The sequence below is a fragment of the Sarcophilus harrisii genome, chromosome 1, assembly GCF_902635505.1.
Source record: "Sarcophilus harrisii chromosome 1, mSarHar1.11, whole genome shotgun sequence".
NCBI lineage: Eukaryota > Metazoa > Chordata > Mammalia > Dasyuromorphia > Dasyuridae > Sarcophilus > Sarcophilus harrisii.
The window spans coordinates 233,248,261-233,270,624 of NC_045426.1; the positions used below are offsets into that span (position 1 = coordinate 233,248,261).

At 34.2% G+C, this 22,364-nt stretch overlaps 1 protein-coding gene across 3 annotated transcripts in view; it reads left to right on the plus strand.

The window, feature by feature from the left end:
* Positions 1-22,364, plus strand: part of DRC3 (dynein regulatory complex subunit 3) — a 106,469-nt gene that overhangs the window by 2,042 nt on the left and 82,063 nt on the right. The window contains exons 2-3 of one of the 3 annotated variants that reach the window (XM_031938511.1): positions 16,185-16,241; positions 16,362-16,538. In XM_031938511.1, coding sequence (XP_031794371.1) covers positions 16,379-16,538 — 160 coding nt within the window. In that variant the 5' untranslated portion in view covers positions 16,185-16,241; positions 16,362-16,378. Of the gene's footprint in view, positions 1-9,519; positions 9,595-16,184; positions 16,242-16,361; positions 16,539-22,364 lie in introns of those variants that run through there. The other 2 variants (XM_031938513.1, XM_031938508.1) reach the window with 2 other exon arrangements.

The following is a 22,364-nucleotide window of genomic DNA, read 5'->3' on the forward strand; positions in this document are numbered from 1 at the left end:
ATAATAAAAAACATACTTAAACATCAAAATTAAAATTTATCGTATATATGTCAATGTGAAAGTATATTCAAAATATTTGCTACATGGACAAATATTACCATTATTGTCCTTAGCTTCTTACTTACAGAGAGATATACTGGTTAGACCTAATTCTGGTTCGAGATTAATTCCTGTTCTATTCAATTAGATCTAGTCCAATTTCTTCTTCTGAGAAAACTTTATTGCATTGTTTGTATCTAGCTTTATGTAGTTGGGAAACTGAACTACCTCCACTTACTGCTTAGAGACTCATAACTATATAGGGTTATGCTAACTAGAAAACTAATCAGATCCAAAGACTAATGCAAGGAGTTATCTCACAGTTGTACATCTCAAGCAACCCATTTGTATTACTGAAAATTGGCTCCATCCTGGTCAATCAGTTATGATTTGTTCCTTTGTTCCATGTTCCTTTGATTGAATTCCAGATACTTGAGGAGAATGGGATACCTTGTTTTCTGATTTCAGGAAATTCTATCTATTCTCTCTTCCCCTTCCAACTTGGAAAGTCCATAATCTTTCCTCTAGTTAGAAATCAAATTTTCTAATTTTGTATTCTAGTTAATAGTATCCTCTTAATTAATTGTCTTATATGACTAATTTCTTTAATGCATAAAAATCTGTCCTCCTGTATTCAGGGTTCAGTATCAAGAAGAGAAGACCTGATCCCAATATATTAGACGATTAGCATGCATTATTTAATACATCTAGATGTTTGGAACCTTGAACTTTTGTTTCCTCAATCCTTTCATCTTTCACCTTCCATAATACTTAGTGAAGCAGTTGGTTTCCATCAATATATAGTTTGTGTTCTCCCTGTCTCCTTCTAGAGATAGGAACTCAATGCTAAAAAGTCCTAAAGGTTGTTAATACTTACATTCTCAAAACATGCATCGTGAATCAATAGTATGTTTTTTATACACAACTAACACTTCTTAGTGACATTTGTAGCCATTTTGGGTCAGAAATGGTTTCTAACTCTCAGGTTCTTTATTGGCATGTGTGTTCAGAGTTGTCATGTAAACTTGCAAAACCCTAGAGCAATATTCAATGGGTATCACCAACTACTTCCTCATGCCATGCATGAAATCAGTATTAGCCCAATGCTCCAACTCCAACTTCTACTGTTGTTTCAACAGCAACGTGCCTTCTGAAAAATGGCATTTGAGCCTTCTAACATTGCCTCATTCCTTCATTAATAAATCTGATTTCTTTGTCAGTAATCCACAGAGAACTGAAGCAAAAAAAATTTGTTTAATTAAATATGGTTCGTGTATGCTGCTGAGATGAAGTCTAGAAGAAATCTCAAACTTTTAATTTTACTGACATCTGTTTGTAGCATACTTTGTTAGATATTATATGATTTTCACTACTTCTTTAGGTATTACCAAAGTACCAGTGTCATGATATCTAGAAAAGACATTTGTATGCGAAGTATAACACAGTCCAACTTGGAAGTGAATGTTTAATACATAGTTGACTAGTGCTGCTACCCACATCTGGCATCTATCTTAGGATTGATTGGGATATGTCTGTTGACAATTGATTTGTCAAACCAAATTTGTGATTTTCTCCTGAAAATATTGTCTTAGATTTCTCAGTAATAGCCTACTTCAAAGCCAGAAACTCCAGGTTGTGTATAGTGTAACAATTCTCAATGTCACTAGTTTCTATTTGCAAAAACAGTTTGTTTCATGTGACTATCACTCTCTTGTGTATAGTTCTGCTCCCAAGTCCTTCAAATTGGCCTCTGTATTTAGAATAAAAGGCTTGCTTGGGTTATAGGCCACCATAAACTGGCTCTGGTACATTTATGAGGCAACTGGCCAAGTCTTTGAAAGCTTATTCACATCAGTCTGTCCATCATTCCCCAAATGGCTTTATAGATTTTAAAAGAACTTTGTGTTTTTTGTTTTCCTGCTTCTGGGTCTCTTAAATAATATATGTTCAAATAAGGTCATTTCAGTAGTTTAGCAGGAGCATCATAGTTTTTTTTAAATAAATTTTTTATAAGACCTGCCAAATCCAATAAAGTTCTTAAATTTCAAAGGTTCTTTGGATATGGCTAAATCAGGAGTATGTCTGTCTTCTCAGAAACAGTGTTTATGCCATTTAGCAGTACAGTATGACCCACATATTTGACAGGAGCTCTACAAAAATGGCACTTGTAAAAGAAAAATTATAGAGAATATTCTCCTAGAAAGTCCAGCCTTTCATCAGATTTTCTTCTTATTCATCTATGTCAAGAGTTGGCAAACTTAGGCCTGCCTATTTTTGTATAGCTTGCCAGCTTAGAATGGTTAGCTTACAGGCTATACAAAGATAGGAAGTGGGCCAGATTGCTCCATGAGCATTAGAGTTTGCCAAGCCCAGGTCTAGAGTCTTCCCAAAGACAATTTATGTCATCAGGACACACCAATGCTTCTAGGTAATTTGTGTCTCCAAATACTTTCTCCATCAATCCTTAGAAGGTAGTGCTCCCACGATGCCTTGGAACATATGTTTAGATTGGTAAAATCCAGCTGAAGAGATGAAAGAAGTCTTTTCTTTCTTCTTCTGCCATAAAAATCTAATAGGCACTGTGCAAATCCAATAAAGAAAATTACTGGCTGCCTAACTCAAAATTCAGAAATTCTTGAAATCTTGGCATATATTGGTCCACTTTTTTTTTAATTGTTGTTCAAAGTTTGATAGCCAGTATGCATCCATGGCTTTCTTTCTTTTGAAGTACTACAGATATAGGTAATGCATATGGGCTGTGTGATGATAGTATTCACTTGTAGCCGTTTATTTTCAATGTAAAATTTTTTATTTTGAAAAATAAACAGTAAAATGGATATCCCCATATATATAGTAAAAGAAAAAAAAAAGGATTTTAAATGAAACTTTTGGTCTCCATTATGCACAACTTGCTTATCTTTTAAATTATATAATAAATTCATTTTGTAGTTTTAAAAGCTGTTCTGCTTGTTGTGGTTCTCTTTGTCCTTTCTGTTCCCTTCTGTGTTTTTTTAAAAACAGATGCCTCTTTGGTTTTTTCCTTTTTCTTTTTTTATTGGCCACCTGACTATCATTGTTCCTGATATTCTTCCTTCCTCCATGTTAAAAAAAAAAAAAAAAAAAAAAAGAAAAGAAAAGAAAAGAAAAAGAAGGAAAGAAAAACAAAGCCGAAGTCCTTGGAACAAATGGCATAGCCAAGTAAAACAAATATCCACGTTGGCCATTCAGAATGTATGTCTCACACTTTGAATTCATTATCTTTCCATCAAGTGCTGTGTAACATGATTTATGGTCTTTTAGAATCATTGTTAATCATTTCATTGATAAGAGTTCTCAAATCCTTCAAAGTTTTTTTTTTTTTTTTTTTTTTTTAATACCTTTTTATTTGCAAGTTATATGCATGGGTAATTTTACAGCATTGACAATTGCCAAACCTCTTATTCCAATTTTTCCCCTCCTTCCCCCCACCTCCTCCCCTAGATGGCAGGATGACCAATACATGTTAAATATATTAAAATATAAATTAAATACAAAATAAGTATACATATCCAAACCGTTATTTTGCTGAACAAAAAGAATCGGACTCTGAAATGTTGTACAATTAGCCTGTGAAGGAAATCAAAAAATGCAGGCAGGCAAAAATATAGGGATTGGGAATTCAATGTAATGGTTCTTAGTCATCTCCCAGAATTCTTTCGCTGGGTGGAGCTGGTTCAGTTCATTACTGCTCCATTAGAACTGATTTGGTTCATCTCATTGCTGCAGATGACCAGGTCCATCAGAATTGATCATCATATAGTAGTGTTGTTGAAGTATATAATGATCTCCTGGTCCTGCTCATTTCACTCTGCATCAGATCATGTAAGTCTCTCCAGGCCTTTCTGAAATCATCCTGCTGGTCATTTCTTACCGAACAATAATATTCCATATACCACAATTTATTCAGCCATTCTCCAATTGATGGGCAGATATCTACTCAGTTTCCAGTTTCTGGCCACTACAAAGAGGGCTGCCACAAACATTCGTGCACATACAGGTCTCTTTCCCTTCTTTAAAATCTTTTTGGGAGATAAGCCCAATAGTAACACTGCTGGATCAAAGGGTATGCACAGTTTGATAACTTTTTGAGCATAGTTTCAAATCGCTCTCCAGAAGGGCTGAATGTATTTACAATTCCACCAACAATGTATCAGTATCCCAGTTTTCCCACATCCCCTCCAGCATTCCGCATTATCTTTCCCTATCATTCTAGCCAATCTGACAGGTGTGTGGTGGTATCTCAGAGTTGTCTTAATTTGGATTTCTCTGATTAATAATGACTTGGAGCATCTTTTCATATGGCTAGAAAGTTTCAATTTCTTTGTCTGAGAATTGTCTGCTCATAGACTTTGACCATTTCTTATAAATTAGAGTCAATTCTCTATATATTTTGGAAATGAGGCCTTTATCAGAACCTTAGTAAAAATGTTTTCCCAGTTTATTGCTTTCCTTCTAATCTTGTCTGCATTAGTTTTGTTTATACAAAAACTTTTCAATTTGATATAATCAAAATTTTCTATTTTGTGATCAATAATGATCTCTAGTTCTTCTTTGGTCATGAATTCCTTCCTCTTCCACAGGTCTGAGAGGTAAACTATCCTATGTTCTTCTAATTTATTTATAAAAAAGATCTTATTTTTAATAAATTTGAGCTGGATATTAGACTAATATTAGAAACATTTTTCTTTTCCCTTCTAATTTTAAAGGCATTGATCTTACTAATGTAAAAAAAATTAATTTTATATAATTAAAAACTGTCTATTTTATCTTTTATGATCCTTTCTAGCCCTTTTTAAAAATCAATATTGCCTTTATCTACATATCTGAAAAGTAATTTGTCCTTGCTTAAATAATTTTTTCTATAATGTTACCTTTTATGCTTAAATAATGCATACATTTGAAGTTTATCTTGTTACAAGTTGTGAAATAGTATCCTATATCTAATTTCTATCAATGGATTTCTTTCCAGTGACCCCAGTAATTTTTGTCAAATAGTACAAATCTTTACCCTAGAGGCTCGAGTTTTAAGTTTGATTGAGCTATATTGCCATGTTCATTTGCTTCTGTATGTTGGGTAATTTTTCCACTGATTGACTTCTTTTTTAATCAGTACAAAACAATTTTGGTGCTTACTGCTTTGTAGCATAGTTTGAGATCTGGTCTTGTGATGCTCCATTCCTCCTTGAACTTCTTGACTTTTGATTCCTCCAGACGAACTTCATTATTATTTTTTCTAGTTCTATAAAATACTCCTGTAGTAGTTTGGTATGATAAGTAAATTTATTTAGGTAGTATTATCTTTATTATATTGGCTTGACCTATTTGTGAGCAATTAATATTTCTCAAATTATTTAGGTTTGCCTTTTCGGTTGTTGTTATAAAAAGGATTTTACCAGTGTATTCATGAAAAACTTGTCTGTTTCCCAAACATTTTGTCCATTTTGGAGTTATTTTAAACCAAATTTTTCTATTTTTTTCCTTTGGGTTTTGCTGGCATTATAGAAAAATGATATATATATGTATATATAATGTACACACACATATATGTGAATTTATTTTATATCCTGAAACTTTGCTTTCTTTTCTTTCCTTTTTTTAATTTGGTGAGGCAATTCAAGTTAAGCGACTTGTCCACAGTCATACAGCGAGAATGTGCCAAATGCCCAAGTTGACTTTTATTTATGGCTTGTTCAATTTATTTTTCCTAAAACAGAGTTATTTAAATGAATGATTTCTTTTTTTAATTTGAATAATACATATTTTATAAGTATTTCCTTATTTCATCTGTTATCAGCTATAGGGGGCAAAATGTTTCTTGAGACTTTTATTTCATCTTTAGATGTTATGAATCCTTTTTTATTTTTAATTCAATTTTCTTTTCTTCTCTTAAAAATCAGAATAACTAATTATTTCTCTATTAGTTTAAAAAAATTTCAGTTTTATTTATCAGTTTGATGATTTTTCTTTTTAAAATCTCCTCCTTGATTTTCAGAATTTCTATTTTTGCTTTGTTGCATCGCTAGGGTTTTTTGTTGGGGGGGGGGCCGCGGGGGAGAAAGGGAAGAGATACATGCCCAATTTAATAAGCTTTTCATTCTTTCTTTTGTTGATGAAATCATTTAGAAATATAAATTTCCCCTAAAGACTGCTTTTAGTGTATCCCCCATATTTTTTGATATGTTTCCCCTTGTCCTTTACTTAGATGAATTTTTTTTTAATTCTATGATTTGTTCTTTGATTCATTAATTCTTTAGGACTAAATTACTTAGTCTTCATTTAATCTGTAATTCTTTTTTCAAAGGCCCTTCATTAAATATTTTTTCATTGTATCACTAGTAAAGTATGTTTTTTAACATTTCTATTTTTGCACCTTTGTGGTTTTTATAAGTCAATATGAAACTAAACTTTGTAAAGTTACACACAGTAATTTATCATATGTAATTTTCTAAAATTCTATTCAGTTCCTTAACTTTTCTTTTTTTGTTAAGATTTATCTAGATCCGAAAGGACTACATTGAGGTCCTCTAGCATTACAGTTCTACCTATCCCTATAATTCAATTAATTTTCCTTTAGGAATTTAGTTACAATGTGCCATTTAGGGCATATGTATATTGACTTTTTAATCTGTTGTGGTTTTAAGCATAATGTTATTTCCCTCCTTATCTTTTTTATTATGTCTATTTTTCAATATAGTCTTACCTGAAGTCATAACATGTTTTTAGTTAGCCTGAGGCATACTAGATTTTTTTTCCAATTTAAAAAAAAATTTTTAACCTATTTTTTAGTTTCAATATTCTTTGAGTTCCAAATGCTTTCTTCATCCCACCTCTTCTTTATACCATCTGAGCAAGCAAGCAATATTATATCAACTCTACATGTAAAGTCAAGGGCATAATAGATTCTACCACAGCCCCTCATATAAACTATGTATGAATCTCCTTTTCAAGTGTGTTTCTTAACAACATTGTTGGCTTTTGTTTTCCAATTCATTCTGCTATCCTCTGGTTTTTTGGGTCAATTCATTCTACTCACAGTCTGTAGTTATGATTAATTGTGAACTTCCCTTCATTTCATTCTTTTTTACTTTTTCCCATCTTTATAAAGTAGAGAAATAAATTTCCCAAACGCTTCTGATCTGCAAATGAAGTGATCTTTTTGCCCTCCTTTCTTCTTCCTTCTTCAGCTCTAATGACAAGCTTTGCCCCTTTCTATCTCACTTTTATGCTCTTCACTCCAGTGATGGAATTTGTTTTGCTTTTGACTACTCCCTCACATTTTTCTGTCCCTTTAAAACTCCTTTGTACTCTCTCCTAGTCCCCAATTATTTCCCTTTGAGTTTATTCTTCTACCTCATGGTGTGTGTGTGTGTGTGTGTGTGTGTGTGTGTGTTTTCTGTCTTCTTTTATCCATTTAAGTTGAAAGTTAACAAGATATCCATTCTTCTACTTTTTCTTTTCATGCGTATATTCTTCATTTCACATGCCCGTTATGTAAAACAATGCAGTTCCTTTTTTTCCCCTACTTTTTCTCCCTAGTATAGTTCCCTTTTCTTCTCTCTGTAAAAGAAAATAGGTCCTTCTCTATTAACATGTCAAAAATTCATAATAACACTCCTTTTCCAATGAGCAAATGTGTTTTTGTTTCTATGTTTCTTTTGACTTACAAGTTTGAATTTCAAAATGTAGTTAGTTCTGGTCCTTCCATTGGGAGTCAGTCAGTTAATATACTTTTATTAAGCACCTTCTATGTGCCAGATATTGTGCTAATCTCTAGGGATACAAATTAGGGGAGAGGAAACCAGTCCTTGCTTTCAAGGAGTTTACAATCCAGTGGGGGGAGGGGGGAGGGTGGAACAGTACACAAAAGAAAATAGAAAAGTACAGAAGGACTGGGGAAGAAGATGTTTAGCTCGGGGCCCTGGTGGAAGCCAGTCTAGGGAGGACAACTGGTAGGATATAAGAGCTGGCTGGTCTATGAGCCCTTTTTAAATGGAGGCTTTGGGAAGAGTTCTTTGCTGTGCCCTGTAGCCCTCCCGTGGAGGGCAGAGAGTACTAAAGAAGTATAAGTAGCCAACCTGATGCAATCTTTTAGGATGATGAACTAACTGGTAAAGACATTTTCTGGGAGGATGATGATGGAATTTAAAAGTATAGATGGTAGGAAATTAAAATTTTCATCAGAAATGCTTGAAAGTCCTCTATTTCAAAAATTCATTCATTTTTCAGTCAAGTCCAACTCTTCATGAGATGAAGAGTGGGCATTCCTTCTCCAGCTCACTTTACAGATAAGAAAACCGAGTCACACCGGGTTAAATGACTTTCTATTCTAGCTTGATTGTCTTGAGAAAATAGGATAAAAAAATCAATTTTTAATTTCATACTGGGCTTATTGACCCCTTTCCTACCAATTTTTATAATTTGTCCACCCTGACTACCAAAATCAGATGACTTTGATTCTCAGTACTGAAATGTAGATGCTTTGGTGTTTATTCCACAAACATTTTTATGATTAAGTTTGACATGCCATATCTGGGTTATCAGATTCAAAATTTTTCCACTGAAGTATTATTCTGTCCTTCTGTTAGAAGCTCTTCAATTCTCTAACACCATTGACACCTGTGTAATCCATATTTTCATGGATATTCCCCAAGAAAGTATGGATCCTTTTCTTGAGAAAATTATAAATTTGGGTCTAGGATATTTTCTGCTATAACATATCCAATCCTATGTCTGCCATCAACTGATATTTTCCTGCCTGATCCAGTGGATCTTTCCCTCTTATGTTCATATGAGATATTCCATATAATTCAGTAGACTTCTTCAAGTAAGGCTTTTCCATACGACTCAGAGGAATTGAATTTACTCTTTCAATCCTGTGTATGAAATACTAGTCATCTGTTTCCCATTGACTTGGTGTTTTTAGCTTTGAGACATTTCCTGGCTATTACAGTGCTATCTGATTTAGGCAAGCTATTCTTTCAAAGATGTAACAACTCAGATTGAGAATATACAGAACCAGCATCTCACATACGTATATGTTATTATTGGCAAAGATCCTCATTCTCTGGAGATGACAAATCAAATGTAGATCCATACTTGGACCTTCCGTTATCATTTTCACTCATTAATGTAACAAAGTCCTTTAATACAATCAGCTGTGAGAGCTAATAGAAAATTATATCAAAATTTGATTTCCCAGAGAAGTTCATCAGAATAGGAGATCAATTTCATGATGGCATGCTTGCTCCCATGCTTTTTAGCATGATGTTTTCAGCCATGTTGTCAAACGCCTTCAATGAGGACAAATATGGAATCAAAGTCAGACACTGCACTTTCTTCAATTTGAAAAGGCTACAAGCCAAAACTAAAGGGAAGAGAATATTGATGCATGATTTTTTGTTTACAGATGATTGTGCACTCAATGCAGCCTCTGAAGCTGTGATGCAACAAACTTTGGATCAATTCTCTGCTGCTTGTGCTAATTGGGACCTAACAATTAACACTAGGAAAACACAGGTACTCCATCAGTCAGCACCCCACCATCCATATGTGGAACCATCAGTTACATCAAATGATAGTTTTGAATGCTATAGATAAGTTCACTTACCTTGGCAGTCTACTTTCCAGGGATATCCACATTGATAATGAGATTGACATTAGCTCATTGCCAGCTCATTGCAGTGTTTTGGAGACTCTGAAGGAAAGTGTGGGAGAATAGAGGTATTTGACTACTAAACTAAAGGTCTACAGAGATATTGTGCTGACTTCATTGTTGTGTGCTTGTGTGCTTGGATAGTATACCAGCACCAGGCCAGGAAACTAAATCGATTCCCTTTGAGTTATCATAGGAAGATTTTAAAGATCACCTGGCAGGATACCAGTCATTGAGGTCCTTTCTCAAACAAAACTGCCAAGCATTCTAACATTACTGCAGAGAGCACAGCTCTATTGGGCTGGCTACATTGTTCGAATGACAAATATGCATTTGTCAAAAAGATTATTTTATGGAGAATTCATACGGAGCAAGCACTCACAAAGCAGTCAGAAAATGTGATACAAGGACACTTTCAAGGTTTCACTTAAGAACTTCAGAATTGATTGCATGATATGAGAGATGCTGGCACAGGATCGTCTAGCATGGTATGCCCTCATGAGAGAAAGTGCTGTGTTCTGTGAACAAACCAGAATTGAATTATCTCAGAACCATGAGATGTGCAAGTTAGGGAGACCACCCCAAATGTTCACAGGGACTATTGTGTCTGACCTGTGGCAGAACACTTGGAGCTTGTATTGGTATGATCAGCCATGGTCAGACACACTGTAACTCGACTCTTACATAGCGATGTCACTGTGATTCTCTTTGAGAATGAAGGACAACAATCACCACCATCACAAATTTTTTTTTCTTAGGAACAATTTCTTAGTCTCTCATGAAGGAAAATGAAACACTACCTAGGTATATTCCTTTTTCTGATTTTCTCTGGTAGTCTTAAATGCTCAGTATGTTCTGGTAGTAAACTGAGCATCTCTTGGGTTCACCTTACCCTCTCCCAACTCTTTTACCTTGTCCTTAAGAGCTTTTGAACTATCCTCATTCTTATACATTTAGATATTTCAAGAATTATTCCATATGCTTAATGTCCACACCTCAAATGTGACAATTTCTAAATTCTAAATGTCTAATTTCTAAATATCATCCACCTTTTATTTATCATATAATAAAAGAGCAATAAAACAACTAGCCAAACAAATTAGTAAATGATAGCAATGCCAATTAGAAGCAATAACAGCTAACAACAGTAATTATCAGTAAGGTGAACATGTATGTAAACAGCTAAAATAAGGCAATCATAAAAACAACTGGTATTCTCATTAACTTCAGCAAATGACAATCATTAATATTCATAAGTGATCAAGTAGCACATCAGTTTCAGTTCAATGGTGTTAACCCTGATAACATTTGAAAGCACCATAATTCTAAAAAAGGATTTTTTCGAGGAAATGAAAAATGAGAGACCATAAAAAAATTTCTAGAGGATTCTGTAAAGATGATGGAGTAAATTGCTAAGTTTTAAGCTCTCCAGATTTCCCCCCCAAACAAAAAAAAAATTGCACCTTAGGGCAAACAGACTGGTGAAAAATCCAAAAGACTTGGGGCAGAACTGGGGTCCCCCTGATGCAACCCAAGAATAACTGAAGAAAGCCTCCAGGACAAGGATTAACCAATGTGAAGTACAAACACCTCCAGGTTAGCTCCACAGAACACCAAGTAGGGATCCTGGGGCAAACTAGATTTGTCCAAAGCCTCAACAGTAACCACGGAAATTTTCACCTCTCTTACTGTATGTGGAGTTAAGGGTATGAATCTGGGGAAGGCTGAGGGAAATTCTGCTGATTAGGAACACCAGGCCCAGCTGTGCTGCAGAAACAAGCTCTGGGTGAGAAGAAACTAGCACACCCACTGAGTATAGAAGCAGTGGAGCAGGGATGCTACTGTCTGTGGGCACTTGCAAGAAGAGGGAGCCCTTGGTTTAGGGTTCCAGGTCAGATGGAAGAGCTGAAGAGAAGTTAGAGGCACCATTCCCCTTCTCCTCGCTCCATAACTTGAGGTGCTTACACTAATACTTCTCATTTAAAAAAAAAATGAACTACTAAAAAAGAAAGAACCCAAACAGAAATTTCCTATGGGAATAGGGAAGACTGGGGTTCATCTTCAGAGGAGGATGCTGAAGTTAAAAAAAAAAAAAAAAAAAAAAAAAGCTTCTACCCCAAAGAGTAATGTGAAATGGCTCCCTGCCCAGAGAGAATTTATAAAAGAACTCAAAAAAGATTTTAAAAAATCAAATGTGAGACGTTGAGGAAAAACAAAAATAAATAAATAAACCAAAACTATCCAAGAAAATATGATGGGAAAAAAAACCAACCAGAAGAGTCTCAGAATCATATATAACAGTAATCAAAAGAACTAGGTTTGTGACCAAAAATATATTCAGAAAAATTATCCATAATATTGAATGAGGAAAAAATGGAAATTCTGCAGATTTTTCAAGTCTTTCTATCAACCCAACTGGAACTAGATATAAAGTTTACTATAAGAGCCAATATCAAGATCAATTGCATGGACAAATTGTTGTTTTTTACATGGAAATGCATACCATATGTTTAAGATTGACACCAGCAATAGGCTAGCTCAAAAGAAAGAGTGGGGCAAAGTTAAGGTAAAAATAGTAATTATGTTGTACAAATGAGGTGCAGAGGAAGAATAGACACAGAAGCTTTAAAGGGGAGAGAAGGGCTATTAGCTCTGAAAACCTACTCACATTGGGAATGAGTTAAATAGGCAACATTACACATATACCATGAAGGGTATAGCACTCTCCAAAATCTATAAAGAAATAAGGGGTGAAGAATGGGCAGAGGGGGAAGCAAAAGGGGTGGAAAAGAAGACAAAAGGAGGGACCCATGGGTGGAAGAGGTTAAGTAATATCAAGTCAAATTTTGGAGCAGAATTAAAGCAAAGAGTTAGCAGGGATAAAAAAGATGTGTGTCTGTGTATGTGTATATATATATATATATATTTATATATATATATATATCCTTGCTTGGGAGATGGAGGGGATGAAAGGAGAAAAAAAAGTCCAAAACAGAAAAGAAGAACAACCTACAAGGAAGTAAAGAAAAGATAATCATGAATATAATTTCTTCTACTATTATATGTCCTTTCTTGAACTGGTAATTTATTTTTATATATTTGGAATCCTCTCTCATGTACTACTGGGCACATGACAATGTTTTGTTTTCCTTTTTTTTTTTTTTAATTCTGGTTTTTTAAGTAAAAAAGTTTCAAAAAAAAATAAAAGAAATGAAAACAAACATTTAAAACCTATAATAAATGCTTTAGTAGGAAAGAGGAAAATATTATTTATTACTTATCAAAGTTGAAAATGGAAGAAAAAAATCAGTAAAATATATGAAATTAAAATGGAAAGAAAATCTAATATGCTGCAATTCTGAAAATTAAGCAGTGTTGCTCTAAATTAAACTCAAGGTATAAAAATAATAAAGTCTGAAAAGAGGAAAAACACATTAGAACAAAATTTGTTCTAGTAAACAATAATAAATTTGTAATAAATTCTTGATCAATGTTATTTAAGTCATCTTGTTTAAAAGACGCAAAGGGAAAATGAATTGGAGCAATTTAAAAATTTAAAAACTATTCCTAGAATGAATTTCCCACTTCTCTGAATGGATAGATGGATAAATGAATTTAAAAAAAACATTTATTAAGCATTTAACCATGTATTATTGTGTATTACTGTGTATTACTGAGATACAGGTACAAAAAAGACAGTTTCTGCCTTCAAGGTACCTGCTTTCTACTGGGAGAAAAAAAAAAAAATAAAGAGGCCCTAGAAAGGGGATGGGGCATGCTCATGATAACTTGTTGGAATGATCTGGTGCCAGGTAAGATACAGGCAAAAGCTCTACTATCAGAGCACAGAGCCACAGGGGATAAAACCCATTTCTCTCCCTTCTCTCACCCTCCCCTCCTCTCCTCTTCCCCCCTCCCCCCCCCCCCATCCAGGATTATGAGTATGGTCAGAGAGCATTCTAGGTGCGGCTGTGGAGCAGGGTCACAGGTCTCACCCACTGGGCCAATTCAGAGTATTCCTGAAAGTTGGGGAGGTTTTAGCCCAAGGACTTTGTCCATAGTGAGCTCCATCAGCAGTTGCATGATATAATGGTTTAAATTCTTTTAGTATTAATGTAGTTAATGTACTCCAAATCCATTTGGAAGCTTCTTTCTACTCTGGAGGAGATTCATAAATTATAAAAATTGTAATAAAACTGTTTTTCCCCAAAGCAGTTACCCGACTTTGAACTAGAAGATCAGAACTAGAGAATTCCCACCTAAATATTTTGCAAAATTATAGAAATCCCTTGGGAGTCGTCCTCCCAGGTATATTCTTGTTATCTGCTGCTCTTGTGGTTTCCAGAATCCAGACACCAGTACCTGGAATTGTTATCTCTTCTTGTGAGCAGATGATGTTGATTCAAGGAGACTGAGAGGCAGTTGCTGTTCTCTGACCTCTCTCCTCTTCCCTCTGCCTTCAATTTATTTTCCCAGTCCACAAGCAACACCTGTGTCAGTAAAAGCTGCTTTGCAACTCCTTCAGATGTTCACAGCTGTGGAGGCTCTGGGAGAATTGACCTGCCCCTTACAATGTACTTAGGCATGGTCCTTAACATATTCTGATACAAAGTGAACAAAGACCTGCTGACCCCTAGAATATATTCATTTATAAAAGGAAAACAGAGGTGAGGTAACTACAATGGTAGGGATGGTGGGAATGGAAAATTAGGAAAAGAATTTTTTTTTTTCTGAATTCTGACTAAGATGGTAGAGAGAAGAATCTCTACCAAGTCTCAGATTCCTTGGCATTCATTAAGCTTGTGGGTATTCAAATCCCAAGAGATATTTCTTCCATATTTTCCTGGTCAAAAAAAAAGTAGGCAAGCAGAGAAACCACATTTCTCAAGATGCTTTGTCATCATTCACATTATGAGGTCTTTTGCACTAGTCTGACTTGTGGGGATGTTCCTCAAAGAAAAAGATTCTCCAATTTTTTGTTGGTAATTTTTTTCAATTTCAATTCAGGAAATTAGCTATCATTATTATAGATTTGTGACTTCATTGATTTAGATATTTCTTATATCAGGTATTGATCCACTATTCATGTTGTGCAATTGTTTTCCATGTGTTCTCTTCAGGGTATCTATCCAGTTTGATAGGAGTCTTCTAGATCTTAAAAATAATAATAATAGTTTTTTCTTTTCTTTTCTTTTCTTTTTTTGGCTGAGGCAATTGGGGTTAAGTGACTTACCTAGGGTCACACAGCTAAGATGTGTTAAGTGTTTGAGGTCAAATTTAATAATAACTTTTTATTTTTAAAAATACATGCAAAATAGTTTTCAACATTCACCCTTGCAAAATCTTATGTTCCAGATTTTTCTTCCTCCCTCTCCCACCCCCGCCAGACAGCAAGTAATTCAGTATAGGTTAAACATGTTCAATTCTTCCAAACATATTTCCACATTTATGATGCTGAATAAGAAAATCAGGTCAAAAGGGGAAAAAATGAGAAAGAAAAAAAACAAGCAATTAAAGAACAGCAATAAAATAGATGAAAATACTATGCTTTGATCTACAGTCAGCCTTCATAGTCCTCTCTCTGGAGGCAGATGACTCTTTCCATCACATCCATCTATTGGAATTGTCTTGAATCACCCCATTGTTGAAAAGAACCAAGTCCCATCACAGTTGATCATCACATAATCTTGTTACTGTTTACAATGGTTCTACTCATTTCACTTAGTATCATTTTATGTTAATCTTTCCAGGATTTTTCTGAAACCAGTCTGTTTTATCATTTCTTATAGAAAAATAATATTCTATTACATTCATATACCATAACTTATTCAGCCAGTTCTGATAGGCATTTACTCATTTTCCAGTTCCTTGCCACTACAGAAAGGGCTGCTACAAACTGTTTTGCACATGTGAGTCCTTTTCCTTTTACATGAGCTCTTTGGTATACAGACCCTACAGAGACACTCCTGGATCAAAGGGTATGCACAGTTTTGGATATAGTTCCAAATTGCTCTCTAGAATGGTTAGATCAGTTCATAGGTCCATCAACAATGTATTAGTGTCCCAGTTTTCCCACATCCCCTCTAATATTTATCATTATCTTTTCCTGTCATCTTAGCCAATCTGAGAGGGATAAAGTAGCATTCTCGGTTTTTGTTTTTTAACATATGAAAGTATGAAACATAGACTTTGCTTGCTCTTGCTATATTATGGGCCCTCTCTAATTCAATTACATAATGATAATTTTCACATTCAAATTATGGATAAAAGCTAGGAAGACTTTTGAAATCATCTCTTTTTTTGCAGAGGAAATTGACCAGAGAGGGGAAGCAACTTACCTCCATTGTAGTTTCTCAAGAAATTTCAGAATTCATTTTCCCATAGAATAATACTGTCTAAGAAGGCTAATTAGATGACTAACTGTGCTGTGTTACTTTTCCCATCTCCCAAATAGGAGTTCTAAGCATCAGATCTCTGCTCTGTCTACAATCAAGTCTGCAACAGGTTACAAGTAAATTTCTAGTGTGTGACATAACTTTTCATGAGTAGTTTCTTCCCTTCCCCTAACTGCCCCTCCCCAAAGAATGATAAAATTATGTTACATAAAGTAATTATTATTTCAATTCTTTAGGATAACTAAGATCAAAGATGATTCGATTATATGATACAATAGAGCCAAATGTGATTGATGAAGAGTTGCTTAAATTGGCTGTAGAAGAACAGGGACCTCAAGAAGCAGCAGGACAAGTAGCCAAACAGGAGGGCATTAATTTCAAAGATGTCAAAAGTCTGCAGCTGGATTTTCAAAGTGAGTAATTTTTTTTGTGTGGGTTTTTGATCTTGTTTTGTTCTGCTTAAGTTTTATTAATGTCCTTTCCCCCCATATCACTGTAGTTTAGATTTTATGTAAGGAAGGTAAACTCCAAATAAAATGTAGATGTAGGATAATTTCCACTTAGTTACATCAAATTTTGTCATTTATAATAATGGCTGGTAGACCCAGGCAAAGATCATAATCTCCTTGGGTATAAAGATGTTAGAATAATGTTCATTTTTTAAAATAAGCATTTTTCAAAAAGACTCAGTGAATTGTTTTGAGTATCAGTGGAATTTTTGGTGATGAATGAGAATAGAGTAACTGGCTCCAAATAGAAGTATTTCCCAATTTATATATATGAAAGGAGAATTAAGTATAAAGAGAGGTCTATTATAGAATGTGACATCTCTAGCCTCCTTCCCTCCCACCCTTCTTGAAGGAAGACTTTCATTCCCTTCAGAATGAGGAAGCATAAAACTGGGACCAGAGACCATTTCACTGCATTCCTGAGAGAGAGGGGCTTTGGGCATTTGATGAACACATTTGATTAAACATTTGATGTTCCTATTGAAGCATTAACAACAACTGGTTTTAAAATAATTACTAAGAGATGTCCAGTAACAATAAGATTGCTCTTTGCACTTCCATTGAGAATTAAGAAAATCCAAAGAACAGAGTTTTCAAAGACTTCAGTTTGACATCACTGAATTTAGATATGCCTTCCCAAAGTTTGACCAGTTGGGGCCTCTGCAAATAAAAGAACATTATCAAAGATAGGCTATGAATTAGTTCAGTTCAGTTCAGCAGATGTTTGTTATGTACCTCCTATGTGGGAGGTAGCAGCCTGAATCAGTATTCTAACACTTAAAATAAGGTAAACTGAGGCACAAAGTTCCAAGGATTATCAATTTATAAATTAAGTACAAATTTATCAGTAAATAAGATCTCAGCTTCCTCAGTAAGTGAAGACCCAAAATGAGGGGGACAGTTCCCTTTTATGGATATAGGGAAGTATGGAACAAAATTAAAAGGTTGGGTGACCTCATGGGGTTGAAAACAACATGACTGTTTACATAGCTGAGGCATGGGGAACAATATGATTGATTGAAAATGTGGTGATAAGAGGCTAGCAACAGCCTCTTCTTTTCCCTAAGAAATATTCAATGTTTGAGTGAACTTGCAAGATAATGACCCAGACTTTTTGGACAACAATGCAGAAATCCTTGAAGGATAGCTTGGTGGAGTGAAGATATTAGGCCTGATTCCTCTGTGGCAAACCCCCTACCCCCAAGGTTGATTAAATTCCTTGAGACAAGAATAGAACAGTGATTAACAAGAAAACTGGATTTCTAAACTTAACCCATTATGTGCTAGCTGAATTCTGAACTAAGTTCAGAGGCAGAGACCCATGACTAAAGCAGTGACAGGACAAAATCAATTAATTATAAACAGGATCAATAAGAAAATGATGCAGAATCGATCCTGAGCATTTCAGTTTTGCCCTTTGATCAATGAGAGATAAGCATGTCTTTCATAGATCACATATAAAAGCTAATTTTTATAGAATCTTTAATACAGTCATTATTAACTGTATATATTACTATAAGTTTTACTTATGTAAGCTGAAAATAGGTTTTAACATAGCAACTAATGCAAAGTATAAAAATGAGTATAAGGCAGAGGGCATTAAGTACCCATTTACTGAAAGTAGATAAGAGGCTATTTCTGGGTAGTACAGTGAACCAAGAAGAGGGCTTCTACTAGGAGTGACTTGAAATGGGAAGTCATGCCAAATTTTATATAGGCCTATCATAGTTACCCAACTGGTTAATGAAAAAAAAATAAGATAAATTAATCATAACACAAACCACAGTAAGATTATATAAAACCATGGACTGAATTTTAGATGGGAAATTTATATGTATCTAAGAAAACTCAGCAAACATGAATACAGTTAATCAAATGCTAATATGATCAGCAATAATGATCAACAGCATTATTAATATCAAGTCTTCTCTCCTAATAATCCATTTGCAATGTCTATTTAATCAGCAGCTTTCATCTTGCAACTCAGATATCCCTTGTTGCCATTTGATTTTCCAGAAGCATCTTCTCTTGGACTTTCTGGAATAGGTTTTGTTCTTAGGGCAGTTCTGAAGAGGATTCCTCTTCAGTAGATTTGCTTGTCTGGTCTTCTGTCATTTATAATTTCATAGATGTCATTGTTCAAATCTTTTACAATACAAATCTCAATACAATTTAGTACAGATTCTTAAATTTTATTTCTCCCATGGCCAGTTCTTGTGGTTAAAAACCATCCTAAATCTTGTAGTTCTAATCTTGTCAACAATAGAGCTATAAGAAAACCATTAAATTAAAACCCCACACAATTCACTTGAAATTTCAGAGAATTAAGCTCTTAAATACCCCCTTGCTGTTTTATCTTTATTTAAACCCTGTACTTGATATAAACACTGCCAAAAAAACCTGAAGACTCTTTAAAAAGACTCTATGAGGATCTGACTTATAAAATGAGCCTTTCTGGTTAAAAATTTACTGTTTACCAAAGTAGACATATATGCTAGAAAATTGCTAAGTTAATTTTTTTTTTTTGCTGAAGCATTTGGGGTTAAGTGACTTGTTCAGGGTCACACAGCTAGGAAGTGTTAAGTGTCTGAGATCAGACACTGACTCAGGTCTTCCTGACTTCAGGGCTGATGCTCTATCCACTCCACTCCCTAGCTGCCCCATAAATTGATATTTTTAAGAAATTCAAATAACTTTGATAACCTAAGTGAAATGGATGAGTACCTTCAAAAATATAGGCTTCCCAGATTAACAGTGGAAGAAGTAAATTGCTTAAATAGTTCCATTTTAGAAAAAGAAATAGAACAAGCTATTAATCAAATCCCTAAAAATAAAATCTCCAGCACCAGATGGATTCAACCATTCATCAGATGTGAATTCTACCAAATATTTAAAGAACAATTAATTCCAATGTTATATAAACTATTTGAAAAAATAGGGAATGAAGGAGTCCTACCAAATTCCTTTTATGACATAGACATAGTACTGATACCTAAACCAGGTAGGTTGAAAACAAAGAAAGAAAATTATAGACCAATCTCTCTAATGAATATTGATGCTAAAATCTTAAATAAAATATTGGCAAAAAGATTACAGAAAATCATCCCCAGAATAATGAACAAGTAGGATTTATGCCAGGAATGCAGGGCTGGTTCAATATTAGGAAAACGATTAGCATAATGGGCTATATCAATAACCAAATTAATAAAAAAACATATGATCATCTCAATAGACACAGAAAAAGCATTTGATAAAATCCATCATCCATTCCTATTAAAAACACTTAAGAGTACAGGAATAAATGGACTTTTCCTTAAAATAATCAGTAGCATCGATTTAAAACCATAAGTAAGCATCACATGTATTGGGGATAAACTGGAATCATTCCCAATAAGATCAGGAGTGAAACAGGGTTGCTCTCTATCACCATTACTATTCAATATTGTATTAGAAATGGTAGCTTTGGCAATAAGAGTTGAGAAAGAGATTAAAGGAATTAGAGTAGGTAATGAGGAAACCAAATTATGACTCTTTACAGATGATATGATGGTATACTTAGAGAACCTCAGAGATTCTACTAAAAAGCTATTAGAAATAATCCATACCTTTAGCAAAGTTGCAGGATACAAAACAAACCCACATAAGTCATCAGCATTCTTATATATTACTAATAAAATCCAACAGTTAGAGTTACAAAGAGAAATTCCATTTAAAGTAACTGCCGATAGTATAAAATATTTGGGAATCTGTCTGCCAAGGGAAAGTCAGGAACTATATGAGCAAACTTACAAAACAGTTTCCACACAAGTAAAGTCAGATCTAAACAATTGGAAAAATATCAAATGCTCTTGGATAGGTTGAGTGAATATAATAAAGATGACAATACTACCTAAACTAATCTATTTATTTAGCACTATACCAATCAGACTCCTAAAAAACTATTTTAATGACCTAGAAAAAAATAACAATAAAATTTATCTGGAAGAACAAAAGGTCAAGACTTTCAAGGGAACTAAGGAAAAAAAAATCAAATGAAGGTGGCCTAGCTGTACCAGATCTAAAACTATATTATAAAGCAGTGGTTACCAAAACCATTTGGTATTGGCTAAGAAATACACTAGTTGATTAGTGGAATAGGTTAGGTTCAAAGGACAAAATAGTCAATAACTTTAATAACCTAGTCTTTGACAAATCCAAAGACCCCAACTTTTGGGATAAAAATTCACTGACAAAAACTGCTGGGAAAATTGGAAATTAGTATGGCAGAAACTAGGCATTGGACCACACTTAACACCACACACCAAGATAAGGTAAAAATGGGTTCATGATCTAGGCATAAAGAATGAGATTATAAATCAATTAGAAAAACATAGGACAGTTTACCTCTCAGATCTGTGGAGGAGGAAGGAATTTTTTGACCAAAGAAGAACTAGAGATCATTATTGATCACAAAATAGAAATTTTTGATTATATCAAATTGAAAAGCTTTTGTACAAACAAAACTAATGCAGACAAGATTAGAAGGGATGCAATAAACTGAGAAAACATTTTTACAATCAAAGGTTCTGATAAAGGCTTCATTTCCAAAATATATAGAGAATTGACTCTATAAGAAGTCAAGCCATTCTCCAATTGATAAATGGTCAAAGGATATGAACAATTTTTAGATGAAGAAATTGAAACTATTTCTAGTCATATGAAAAGATGCTCCAAGTCATGATTAATCAGAGAAATGCAAATTAAGACAACTCTGAGATACCACTACACACCTCTCAGATTGGCTAGGATGACAGGAAAAGATAATGCTTAATGTTGGAGGAGATATGGGAAAACTGGGACAGTGATACATTGTTGGTGGAATTGTGAATACATCCATCCCTTCTGGAGAACAATTTGGAACTATGCTCAACAAGTTATCAAACTGTGATCCAGCAGTGTTATTATTGGGCTTATATCACAAAGAAATACTAAAGAAGGGAAAGGGATCTGTATGTGCAAAAATGTTTGTGGCAGCCCTCTTTGTAGTGGCCAGAAACTGGAAACTGAGTGGATGCCTATCAATTGGAGAATGGCTGAATAAATTATGGTATATGAATGTTATGGAATATTATTGTTCTATAAGAAATGACCAACAGGATGATTTCAGAAAGGCCTGAAAAGACTTACATGAACTGATGCTGAGTGAAATGAGCAGGACCAGGAGATCATTATATACTTCAACAACAATACTATATGATGATCAATTCTGATGGACGTGGCTCACTTCAACAATGAGATGAATCAAGTCAGTTCCATTTGTTCAATAATGAATAGAACCAGCTACACCCAGCGAAAGAACTCTGGGAAATGAGTGTGAACCACTACATAGCATTTCCAATCCCTCTGTTTTTGTCCACCTGTAATTTTGATTTCCTTCACAGGTTAATTGTACATTATTTCAAAGTCCAATTTTTCTTGTACAGCAAAATAACTATATGTATATATATATATACATTTATTGTATTTAACATATACTTTAACATATTTAACATGTAGTGATCTACCTGCCACCTGGGGGAGGGAGTGGGGGTAAGGAGAGAAAAATTGGAACAAAAGGTTTTGCATTGTCAATGCTGAAAAATTACCCATGCATATATCTTGTAAATAAAAAGCTATATATATAAAGAAATTCAAATAACTGAAAAATAAAAAAAACCTAAATATTTTAAAGTACTACATAAGGCAGATCTC